The 13,254-nt window shown below is 33.8% G+C and overlaps 1 protein-coding gene across 2 annotated transcripts; it reads left to right on the top strand.

Annotated features, from left to right (window-relative positions):
- Positions 1-11,427: 11,427 nt before the first annotated feature.
- Positions 11,428-12,525, top strand: LOC128534647 (achaete-scute homolog 4). Of its 2 annotated transcripts, none has more exons than XM_053509102.1 (2): positions 11,428-11,474; positions 11,570-12,525. In XM_053509102.1, exon 2 carries the CDS (start codon positions 11,574-11,576, stop codon positions 12,108-12,110), a length of 537 nt encoding a protein of 178 aa, XP_053365077.1. In that variant the 5' UTR covers positions 11,428-11,474; positions 11,570-11,573; the 3' UTR covers positions 12,111-12,525. The 2 variants fall into 2 exon arrangements, with proteins under 2 accessions (XP_053365077.1, XP_053365078.1); XM_053509103.1 differs by having other exon boundaries at positions 11,567-12,525.
- The last annotated feature ends 729 nt before the right edge of the window (positions 12,526-13,254 follow it).

Genomic DNA, 13,254 nt, shown 5'->3' with positions numbered 1-13,254 from the left:
TTAAGGCAGATAAGCCACTGTTTTTAATTTACAGCTTTACAACTGAACCTGAGTCTCTGGTGTGCCATCCCTACTAGCTGTAATCTTAAAAAAATTAGAGGAATAGCAGGGTGGTTCCTGTCTCATGATGCATTCATATTCATGCCAACATGGTCTCACATTTGCCAATTCATTCGCTATTTAAATGATTTATGCTGAGCAAAATTTAAATGGCTAGTTTATAACCATCAAATTACCTCAAACTGCTGTTTTCATGTGTTGTATTATCGAACCACTGCTGTTGTACACATGTCTCAAAAATGATGGACTCCATAACATACAGTACAGCTAGGGTAATAAATGTGAAATAAATGTGCTGTCAAAACCAAAGAGGGTCTAACTATTTATTTTTCAAATTTTTATTGAGCTTGGATCCAGTTTAAATTTTTAATGCTTTGGTTTCTTATAACCCAGCTATAACCCTCTTCTATTTGAATAGGTCTTTAAACAGTTGTGCTAACCGGAAAACCTGAGGTAATCATCATGGGCGAAAGGTTGTTACGGTCCAGTACTAAGTACTTTTAGTGTAAAACTAAAACCTGAATATATATATATTCAGGTTTACTGTTCCAGCGTTGGATCCTAAATGATGTAAAATGGAAAGCTAGCACGATACATAGAATGTAAATTACCTTGTTTACACACCAAGTATATATATATATATATATATATATATATATATAGGTTTTAGTATATATATTCAGGCTTAGTTTTACACACTACTGGACCATAACAACCTTTCGCCCATGATGATGACCCCAGGTTGTATAAATGTTTTTTAACATGGGAGAGCAGCTACCTGCCAAAACCCACATTTAACACCATGAGTGTTGAGTACTGTAGCACTTTCAGCAAGAATACACTTTTGCTAATGTTATGTCATCATAAACAACACTTTGTCCTTGTCCCTTTAGTAATTGCTTCTAAGTAATTCTGAATTGCCTTTGAACACTCAGTGTTGTGTTTTGATCTTTCATTACCGCTAGTTAATAAGCTTCCACCATACCAAATCCCTATCTATCCCCTGAGCAACGGCACTACTTGGTGTGTAAACAAGGGAATTTACATCCTATGTATCATGCTAGCTTTCCATTTTACACCATTTAGGATCCAACGCTGGAACAGTTAGGTTTTTTCTTTGGGGAGGGTGGTATTTTTTTGTAACAGTTACAGTTAGTTAGCAGAAACAATTCTAATGTACAAAAACTGATGACATAAAAAAAATTATGAGATTTACAGAATTGTCCACCTTCTTCATGGTTATACTTCTCTCAGCTACATAGGAGTGGCACGAACTTAATCCTACTTGCACCTTAGTTAATTAAAGTTAGATTGTAAAACTTATATTGCAAAAAAGAAATTTAGAAAATCTAAGAAAATAGAATAAAACAGTATTTTAATATAGCAAATACAAATGCATTTATCATTGGACAATCAGGATATTTTACCATATTTGTTTTGTGGTTCAGGTTTAGGTACATCAGTGGCAGTTCTTTCAAAGGAGCAAGTGGAGCAGAGTTCAACAATATAGATCAACTATTCAATAATTCATAATCTTCATAAAGACCTCATTTACAACTTTGAAAATTCACCTGAAATACTAATTACCCCTTTTTAAGTGACCAATCATCTTTTAAAAAATTGTTTTAAAGTAGAGAAGCTGATTTTCTATTGATTTGGTAAACATTTTAGAGGGTTTACAATCATTATTTTCTTATAGTACATAGTGGTCGAAATGAGAACTGCAATAAGTGATGATAAACGCCTGTTGAGGAAGTTATTACATTGTTCCATGCTTTCTCACTTACTGCTTTGTTTGAGAATTAAGGTGCATGACAATGATATTACTTTTTTAGAGAATGGATTTCAATAAAACCTTAAAATAATGTGTCTGAAAAATCATCGAGCTACTTTTATTTAAAAATAAAGTGAATTCAACAAAAAGGATGTAAAAGCTGTTAATTGTCTTAGCTTTTTTATCTGTGCTGTTGCACTGGCATTTTGTACCAGACCTTTTCATGCTTTCATTGTTCATTTACATAAGTCTTGTTAACTCTCGATATTCAATACTAGCATTTATTAGATAGTACCCTACAGTCAAGTTAATTTTCTTTAAGGCTTAGTTGGTTTTAATGTTATCCTGCCCTAACAAAATCTATTGTCACAAGTCAATAAGGTTCCTGGCCTTACTGAAACTCTAAGTTCTGCTTTAGTCTCCCTCTTCATCTCTTCTTTACACTTTTCTTTCAGTATCAGAGTGTCATTGAAGTTTGAGATGTCAAAGACATAGCTTGTCAGATTTTACTTTTTAGACATACTTTGTAGTGGAAAGTCCTCTGTGTCTCATCCAGCCTCATGATAATCCAACTTTATATCAAACAGCTTTTTTTTGTGACACAACAAATAGTGTTGCAAAAAATAATTTGTGTTTCCAAATGACACATAGTGTGTAAGTGTATATACCCTGTGATGGATTGGCTTCCTTATGACCCTGTACACAGGATAAAGCGATATAGATGATAATGAAGAATAGGTATAACCTGGTCATTCAGTACATTCAGCTGACTTTATTTTACTGCCACATAACATTGCTGAGCCTAGACTTGACCAACTCAAGCAACCATAGATACCATAACTCTTCCCTAAGACCATGTGATCTTTCTCAGAAAAATTAGACCACTTGACCTTTTTCAAAAAGTCGACTTTATGTTTCCTAGAAAATGTAATCCTTTTTTTATTAACTTCACTGAAACATGTTATTTTACAAGATACATGTAAAAAAAATTAAACACGAGTTCTCTTTGTACTGTATGTGTGGAAATGCTGTTACTTTCACTATGAAAAATAGCTGTATTTTCTAATAGTTTTTTTTTACGATGTGGTTTTACTCTGCACTATTTGCCAGGCTTTAACAATGGGGAAGAGATGCCACCAGAATGTTCTTTGGAAAGAAGGCATGCTGGAGAAGGCAGTGCAATCCTCTGGGCAATGTTTTGCTAGGATACCTTGGTTCCAGGCATGGAATAAATGAATGATGAATGTTACTTTGGCATCCACCTAAACATTTTTGCCAACCAAATACACACTTCCCTTGGCAGCTGTTTTCCCAAATAGCAGTGGCCTCTTGCAGCAGGATAATGCACCATCCCATACTGCAAAAACAATGTTTAGTAATGGTTAGAAAACATGACCAAGCATACAAGGTGTTCCACATATTTCAATTTGATCAAGCATTTGTATTACAGGACAACATCTGCTGCTAACATCTTGGTGACAGATTCCACCACATCATAAGTGGTCTTGAGGAGTCGATACCTTGATGGTCCTAGCTGTTTTGAGAGCACAGGATTATGCAGGTGGTTTTAATGTTATGGCTGCTTGGTGCGTGTCATCTTACAACTTGGCTTAACTGCTGCTCTATTGTCATGTGAGAATTGTGTGAATACAAAGCAATATTTCCTATACTTAAGATAATTGTTGTTTTGACTGACACATGAGGTTTATTCTGTTGTGATTGTCTGTTTGTGATTGGCATGAATTGGCATGTCGTTTGGCATCTCTGTGCCAAAATGTCACTCTGTTGGCTAAAAGGATTAATGAATTGTGCTTATTAGTATTAATAGTGATCTTTTGAGGATTAAGAGAATTAAAAGATTACCAGTCAAGGTTTTATTTCAAGATTTACAAAGGAAAAGAATTATATGAAAAATGTATAAATCTATGGAAAATGTATCAAATAGAATGTTCCTAATGTCACAGGCAGGAAATAATCTGTCCAAAAAGCTATTTTTAAATGCAGTTTATAATATTGTTTTTTATAATCTTTTTTTTAAAGCTTCATTTGCCAAGAACAGCCAACAGATTCAACTAGACTAGAGATTTTTTTCTCCCTTGGTTGCAAGTCCTGAACAATATGCAATTAAAACTACAAAGTCTTTGTGTGTTTTTTAAGTGGTTAGACATTGATTGTTGTATTTGAAAATGACTCATACAACAATAAAATGCTTTACCAAATCGTTGCTTTAAGTTAATTGTAAACTTTCAAGGTTCAATTTAAACAAAATGTACCCAGTAATTTAGTTCAAGGATACTGCATTGGCTAAAGGTTTTTATTTTTTTCACTCCTGCTTAAGTGGCAGTAGCAGGCCCTACGCTCCATTTAGCTGCAGACTCAAACATGATTTAGGAGTTCTCAATCATTGTCAAATCTGTCAATTTTCAACAGCATGGAAAAGAAAGACAGAGAGACCAGTGTCAATTAACCACTGCCAATAGAGGATTTATGCAAAAATAGTTTGAACATGTATAAAAATACAAAAATTAAAAATAAAATTACTTGCCACATAGCATATTAACGACTAAACAAAAAGCTAGATTATGTCAGTACATTTCTGAATAATAAAAAACAGTTTACAGAAAATTGCTAAAAAAAAAACACTTAACACAGTACATTGATCAGGATTGTGCACAAAAGATGTCCATTAAAGTGCTTTGTGTTTCCAAAAAAAACTAAATATACACAATATCCCAGTTTTCACAGTCTGTTACGGATTTACAAAGTGAAAAATTAGCAGCCACATTATTACTAACTAAATGCAGTCATGTGCTGCTTGTACAACACATGCAGATGGTCCTCATGTTGTCCTACTGTTTTAAGTTTGAGGCAACAAAAGTCATTAAAGGGAATGCAGCATGGCTCACTCAACATTGTTTTTCACATGTGGGGCAATGTGTATAAAAAATGGGTACACTCAGTTCATAGCTCAAAGACCTCATAAAACTGAACACAGAGACAGAGAGTCTTAACACTAACAGAGAGAGAGAGAGACTGAACAGGTATGGTGATTATTTCCTTTAAAAAACAGACTTTGCAAGAATCAAAAGACCCTATTTGTGCTTCTTTTTTATCAAATTCTATTCATAAATGACTGACAGACTGACTCGGTTATCTATATATTAATGCTTGACTGACTTAAAAGCAGCCTGGAGTTGTTTTTCTTGGTTGTGATCTATGGTTTGTGTGTGAGATTGCACCAGTTCCTGTTCAGTTTGATATCCAGGGGAAACTGCAAGAAATTGTGAAATGAAAAATATGATCATATGCACTCAACCATAGTGAATATCTATTGATTGGGTATCTTTGTTTTTAGGGAATTTTTAAATTCCTTCCATACCTTCCTTACACTTACTATTTGTACATACAGTACAATATATAGATTTGAACACACTAATTGTACATTATTTTGGTTAAAAAGCAGGGCCAAGTTGCTCATTCATCAGGTACACCCACACTGTACAGTAAACCTATAATCAATGGGCACTTTTATTAAGTCAAAATAACTGAGCATTTTGCACGTATATGATTACTTAATTTATCATTACTGCAATTACCTCAGACTTTTCTTAAATTAATCAATTACTCATGGTACGATAAACAATGTATTGTATCGTACAAAAAAAGTGTGTGCCTAGGGACCTTGCAGGTGATATATGGTATACTGTACATGTTATATATCTACTGTATATTGTCAACATTTATTCCCCAAAAAAAGGTTTCTCTTTTCACTTCGGGTTTTAGTTATTATGTGTTTTCTAGAATTTTCTGAAAAGTGTTTTATATTTTGTGACTGATAATTTATCGAACTTACAAGAAAACCTGCTGTTTTATTTCAAGTTAACTATAAAGTGTATTGATAGTATATTTCATATAATAAATTTTATATTTTATATAATCATATAAGAAATTTGCATAAAACTACATGTATAGTATACTAATTTGTCTAGTTCAGTTTGGTCTATAACTGCATTTTTCAACAATGCCCACCTGTCTTATAGTCCAGAGTTTAGTGAGTAATTTTAATAGCATTAGACTGTATTATTATTGCAACTAGAACTTAATTGTATGCTCTGATCTAAGATCAATTTACAAATCTAGCATCAGATTGTTGTCAGGTGACCTTGCGTTGTTTCAGGTAAAGAGCAGGCTTGAAAATGTTTTCAAAAAGCTTTTTTTAGGAGAACATTCTGGTCTCTTGGTCCTCTCCTTTTAATTGGCTTACACCATTTGTGTGCTTCAGGTCAAAAATGTCAGTGTTATTTATTAATTCAATCTGTGAAGAGAAGAGCATGGGTGTCTGATGCACAGACACACATACTCAGTAATTTAAGTCTTCACTAAAGCAGACAGTAACACAATCCTTTTCTCTTTCATCCCCAATTTAGCCAATTATTTCTATTTTATCTTTCTCTTACATCCCTCATCCTCCTTTGAACAACTCCTCTCTGAATCTCTACCACACAAGACCACTACATCTAAACCTACCTCAAAAATACTCCCTGCTAGCAATTTGCTATAACCAGAGAAATGAATGGAAAATCGGAAAACCACAGCAAGTGCCATTGGATAATGTGTGTAAAGTAATAAATCGTATAAAATGTTTTTGATTCTATTACAACTGTAATACAACTGCTCATTGCTGCTGTTTTCTCATGTAAATAGATATAAATCTACAACGGGAACTGTAGGACTCTAGCAATGCAGACGCTCTCTAAAATGATTGCTGACGCTGCTCCTTTTGCGTTTTGCCTTTGTTTGTTTGCCTTCCATACGGCACTAATACATATTGTTTAAAAAATATACAAAAAAAATTATTACATTAAAAATATTAATATTTAATAAAAGCTATTTAAATTAACAGAAAACATTTATCACTGCTTATACTGATTATCTTTAGAAATGTATGTAACCACAGTACTCACAGCTCTTTTTTTTTTCAATTCTCATTATCTCTCTATTATAAAATATTGGTTATATATACAACTATAAATATGAACAGTAACCGTTAGTCAGTGTAACACATGGTTTCCAAAGAATAATAACAGAAGGCATATACAAGCAATATAAACAGAAGACAACTGTCACACTCAGATTTACCCTGGCTCATTTAGTTCCTTAATTTTTGTGCTTCTTTCAGTGTACATATGGGAGACAGATTTAGCTAAACTGTTACTACGAACTATTTTTAAACTATATTTAAAATGAATATATCAATATTACGTATAATTAGTTAATATTAGCTTAAGCTTTTTGTGTTTCCAGGAATATGTTGAGCCCACAAGTCAGAAACAAAAAACCCATTTGAAATAGACCCTTGCGCCCACTAAACCTAAGTTTGTATATGATTGATATTACATATTACTACAGTCTTGGAATGATCCTAGGATATACTGTCACTGATATGATCCTTGAAATGATCCTAAGATATACCGTATACTGTCATAGGATATAGTGTCATAAGTCACTGGCTTGACCCACAGAATAATTCACTAGAAGCCTCATATTAAGATACAGTACATTAATAAAGTTGGTTAACTATGCAGTGTTTTCACCTATTTTGGAATATTATAGCCACAAGATTAAGCTTGTGAATTCTAAATATATTTTAAATTGTGGCCTTTAATTACACGTAAGTGACTGCAAACTTTCTGCATGTCTTTTTTTCATACTCTATGCAGAGCTCAGTGCAGTTTCTACACTTTGCTGTTAGCCATAAATCAAAGATTGGAATAAAAGATGAGATATGAGATGATTTGAACTACAGGAAATTAGGATTAGAGGTGATAGAAAAGATGGAAAGGCCTTGGTACCCCTAACACAAAGATTTACTGCAGTGGACACCTGAGGACATGAAGGGAACAATAAAGCAGATGATTCCTATCGGTCAATGGTGGAGGAAGTAGGCTAAATAAATCTTTGCCCTCTATAAATCTGAATGTAATTTGAGGTGATATTGGTCTTTGTAAGAAGCCAGCCTTTAAGGATTTACCAGAACCAGCAATAATCCATCAAGTATATTGCTAAAATAGAGATTAATTGAAGAATAATTATACCCTTCAGACATGAAGAAGACAATATAGCTACTGTCCAATATTTGTCCATTACTTCATTAATTCTGTGGTATACTTTATCAGTAATAACACAATAATAAATGCTGTTGTACTGAATAACAACAAGGCTATGATACAGCCATAGGCATGAAGGCGCAGCACATTTCTGAACAGATTGCCAAACCAACTAACTGCAGAACGCAACTGGCAGAGCTGGCAAATTACAGTTGCAGACTAACAATTTTAATGTAGCCAAAAAGTGGAAAAAAATACACTTTGGAGATGGTAGATAGTCCTGAGAAACTTTAAATTTCCACTTATTCCACATAAGAATATCAGCTAACTTAGAATCCCAAATAGCGTAAAATAGAGCTAGTGTACTATGTAAGATATGCAAACCATTGTTCAACACACCAAGTAGTGCCCTTGATCTTGGGTTAGAGAGGGATTTGGATTTTAGATTTGTGTTAAAAGCTAGTTAGCTGTGTAACCTGCGGTACAAAAGCAAGAAACAAGCAATAACAACTGTTCAGAAGGAATTCAGAATGAATTTGAAAATATTAATATTATATTCAAATATAAATATTAAAATTCATTAAAACAAAATATTACAGTATCCAAGTAATGTGTATAGTATTGTGTTAAAGAATTCACAGACATTCAATACTATATGACAAATTCTCATTCAGACTTTATGTTAATTTTCACCTTAACAATTGAGATAAAAAAAAAAAAAATTCCATCGGCATACAAACAAAAAAACAAATCAAACACCGGCTAAGAGCCATTCAGAACTTGTTTGACTTAGTGAAAAGCCACGATAAACAAGTTTATTTAGAAAATTATTTAATCATAAATCAATATTAAGTAAGGTCCAATGTATAATTATTTCTTACTTTACTTCATTCACAGGTTTTTTTCTAAATGTTTTGATTGTCTTAATATGCAAAAATATTATTATATTTTTGCTGGAAATTGGAAATATTTTTGTGTGGCTGGAACAGATTATCTGCATTTACATTATTTCTGACAGGAAAATTCATGTCAAGGTTCTCTATTTTCTGTGTAAACCCTTTTATATTGCAGCCTATGAATTCAGTGAAATTCAAGGATCAAACAGAGTGAGGTCATTAAGAACCAACACACTCTACTCTCTACTGAGGTTGTATTTTATATGCGCTTGGAAAGAACGAAAAAGTACAGTCTTGTGGTTTCTAGAGGACAAGACACTGATGTAGATCAATAAAGAAGACTAGAGCATTTACAGATTTATCCTCTACTTTAAAGGAAAGGACATCCCAGGTCCTCATATTGACTCTTTAAATCTCTTCTGGCAATGCTAGTGCTAAGTAGGAAAGTTTAAAAGTGAGGTCATTACAGAACCAAGTAGAAAAAAACAAACAAACAGAGAAACTTGTTCTTTTCCTTCATAGCGCCTAAGAGAAATGAGATTAATCACAAAAGCTCAACAAAGAAACGATGAGCATGGTTGTACTCAGTAACAGTACTTGGCACTTTTTTATATTGAGTGTCACAAAAATATGATGGGAAAGTTTTCGTTTGGATGTCTCATTTATTGAACGGAAAGCACAATATTTTCTATATTAGACTGACATAACTATTATGCCAAATTCTTTCTTTCATGTTTTCAGAATGAACATTCAGAAAACATTATTGCAAGGTGTGATACAGTAAGTCACTAAGAAACACAGCAGATGCAGGGGAAACACTGGTTGTTTATCATTTGGGATCATGCTGGTGGCACAGTTGGCAATAATGCCATCTATAAACAAAAATAGATAAAGAAAAGATATATATATAAAGCTATATAAAGCTAGATATATGAGCATTTTAGGGCTTAAATATGCTACATTTAATGTTCTGACTAATGACGTAACTTTAAGATTACTAATTAACCACATCTCTCCCTTCTAATGAGAAAGTAACATGCTTTGTATAGTGTCTAACTCATAACAACTTGCTATTACTAGTAATTATTGATTATTAATATTATTTTATTATTTCTATCTATTTTTATATACTTTTAATTAACATCAAGTTAAAATGCCATTACTAATGTTATGTACGCTATGCTACCACCTACTATAACATTGTGCCATCAAGAAAACTGGACATTGCTGGTCGCAGATTGAACAGTAATCGTAGGTTGTTACCTGAGATTTGAAAACAATGGTGCATTATCATTGTCTTTAGTGGTGCTAAGATTAAATTGTGTGGTGCTTGAGATAAATCGCCTGTGATACTGGAAGTCATATTCAATCTAATATTTCTAGTTTTGAGGTAGAAATAATTGTCCAGCTGCAGTATTTTTTCTTATGTGTTTTTACCAATTTGGTAAGCCTGGAATTTACCTAGTTTTGTTTCATTATATAACCAACCTTATATAAAATTCATCAACTGTGCAATTCAGCATGTCACAGTGTGCATTCTCTTCAGGTTTGAGGGTTTCCAATAAACATACCATTGTAAAGATTGAGTTTTCTAAAAGTTCCCTAAGAGTTAATGTGTGCATGCATGATGCCCATCTAGTCCCAGCCCATCTTGCATGTATTCCCAGTAGTGTGTATCTCTAGTGAGTCTTCCTGCAGTTTTTGTAGGTGCTTGTACAACGGACCCATTTTTGCATGTGTGTGATCATTTTCAGTTTTTACTTCGGTTTTTGTTGGTGGTAGTGTGTTTTATTAATTTATTTATTTATTGTAAATTTGTTTGTTTGTTTTTTTCCATTAAGTTCAAACAAGACAACAGATTTTGATTAGATTTTTTTTCATTAGATTTTTTGCAATGAAACGTTGCTTGTAAATTACAGACATTATATCAAAGGTGTCATACAGCATATGAAGAGTGTAACCACTGATGTACAGTAGAAATCTCTCTTTGCCAACAGAGGGCACTGTGTTTCTTGGGTTTTAATTTTACAAGAGTTTAAAGCTCTTTGGCAACAAATTCTCCAAAAAAAAAAAAAAAGGGAATATGGAGATACAGAACATAATTTAAGTTATAAGTCTTAATGTGGTAGTGAGATATGCAACATGTGTAAATACTTACTGACCTGGAACGCCCTCATCTACCTTGTTCACCAGTTTGCAACAAAATCAGGTAGTCAAATGGTTACTTATCCACACAGTGCACAATGTGGTTTCTCTGAAAAACAAATGCACAGATTTTTTTAATGCATTAGATTTGTTTCATTTTTTTGCACTTGACTCAAAACATGCATGCATTGTGACGTTTCAGGAGAAGATCTGCCTCTTTCATATGTAAAACTATGTAAGAAACGATGTGGTCTCCTCCCACCGTAGTGCAGGTATCAGTTATCAACTTATCATATCATCTGCACGTAGACGTGAGCAGGTTACATCATAAAGAAAGTGCTTATTTTTTAAGACCACACCCACTGCTACATAGTGTCTATTCATGTGAAATTCACAAAGACAGAACAACTCATTGCTTTGGACATTCAGAAGGCTGGAGATCAAGTATCTATGAATTACAACTGGAAGAATTGGATAGCAGTTTTTTGCAAAGTAAGAGAATCTCTTTTTGTTCTTCGAGTTTGTGATTTAATTCACTTTTCTGTAAAATTTGTCAATTTCAGAAGGCATAATTTTTCTCCTAGCAGACTAATGGCTGCTGACCATTTGCAAGAGTTTCCAGAGCGAGGGTCATACATGCGGCCTTTAACTTTTGGCCTGTGCACGGAGCACCAGCGCTCACCATTTAGAGATGCACTTAGCCTCCACTTTGAGCAGACTTACTTAGAGCCGGTCTACAGTCACAAGTACAGTGGGCGCTTCTCCTACTTGCACTTCCCCAAACACCTGACCACGTACGACTTTTCCTTTGAACCAGCGTTTATCCGTAAACGCAACGAGCGTGAAAGGCAAAGGGTCCGTTGTGTGAATGAGGGCTATGCACGACTCAGAGAGCACCTGCCTCAGGAGTTTGAGGATAAAAGACTGAGTAAGGTGGAAACATTACGTGCAGCCATCAGCTACATCAAACATCTGCAGAATCTCCTGGAGCTCCGGCTGCCAGATGCCATGATGGAGTTGTCACCCAGGAGCGAGAGAGGAACTGAAGCTATAAGGCAGCTCACTGAGTGTAACAGTGATGGAGAGTCTAAACACAGCTTGAGTGACAATGGGGAACCATGCTACTGAACAGACTGCAGCTGCTGAAAAGACTCCATCATATAGAGAGCACAAACAGCAGCATGGCCCATATACAGTCTATAGTGATGGACTATTGTTTTGTTTTTTGTTTTTGTTACTACACAAAAATAAAATCTATGGAGAGAGATTGTTCTTATGATATATTTTGCTGGTAATCTTAAATATATTTTGTTTCATAATTTTAGACTATGTTGCTATCCAGTTGCAAGAAAAGTCAGTGAAATTAGAATAACATTAAAATCCAATGTAGAATAATTTTTTTTTTTTTGTAATATAACAAGCACATTGTTTTTGCATTAGTTTCATGTGAGTTTTCGGGAAAATAGCAAAGAAAAGGATCAAACTGAACTAATATGCATTTTGTGGATGTGGATGATTTTTTTTTAAATGTAGTACATTTAAAGTTCCGAAAATGTATTAAACTATGTGCAAAATGATTTGAATCAGAGTTAAACTTATATAAGTTATTATTTTTTTTATTCCCCTTTTTTTTTTTGCATATTAATGTATATTCCAATCAAGAACACACACAAGCCTTAAAGTGTCAAAAGCTTCCTTAAAAGCTAAAGGCTGAAATATTAATTATTAAGGTCTTATAAATTGTGAACTCTGAAGGTATTTGTGGTTGTTTTTGGTGTTGTTGCTCTGCTGCCATTTCAGAACTCAATATTAAGGACAATGCTTATAATTTGATAAATCATGTGAACAATAGCAAAAGAAACTGAAAACGCACAAGGTCAGGCTTATTCACTAAACTGGAAAACACGCTCACAGAAATTCTCACTTAAGTCAGCTTTTTTCATAAATCATTTTTATTTCCTTTACCAGCTATGCTTTTTTAGCTTGTCAGGATGTTTTCTTAATGCTATTGTTCTAGAATCGCTGTGGAGCAAACTATCATTACAAAAAAAAAGAATTGCAACAAGGGATAACTACTGTAAACTCGAAGGACTTTTGCTGGATGAAAAACCCCATGAATATAAAATAGTCAGGTATCACACGTACTGTCATAGACAAACACACAAAACATTCCTAGCACCGAAACCTAACAGTGAATCTAACAAAACAAGACTCACAATATTGGGCTTCACATGCATTTATGCAAATGAGCATCTCCTGTACCGTGGTGCAA

This window comes from Clarias gariepinus, chromosome 12, assembly GCF_024256425.1.
Source record: "Clarias gariepinus isolate MV-2021 ecotype Netherlands chromosome 12, CGAR_prim_01v2, whole genome shotgun sequence".
NCBI classification, from domain to species: domain Eukaryota; kingdom Metazoa; phylum Chordata; class Actinopteri; order Siluriformes; family Clariidae; genus Clarias; species Clarias gariepinus.
Note: the sequence above shows the minus strand (reverse complement) of the source record. Positions and strands in the feature narration are given on the sequence as shown.

Coding starts and splice junctions, on each gene's coding strand:
- LOC128534647 (XM_053509102.1), top strand. CDS start 11,574: ATGGCTGCTGACCATTTGCAAGAGTTTCCAGAGCGAGGGTCATACATG.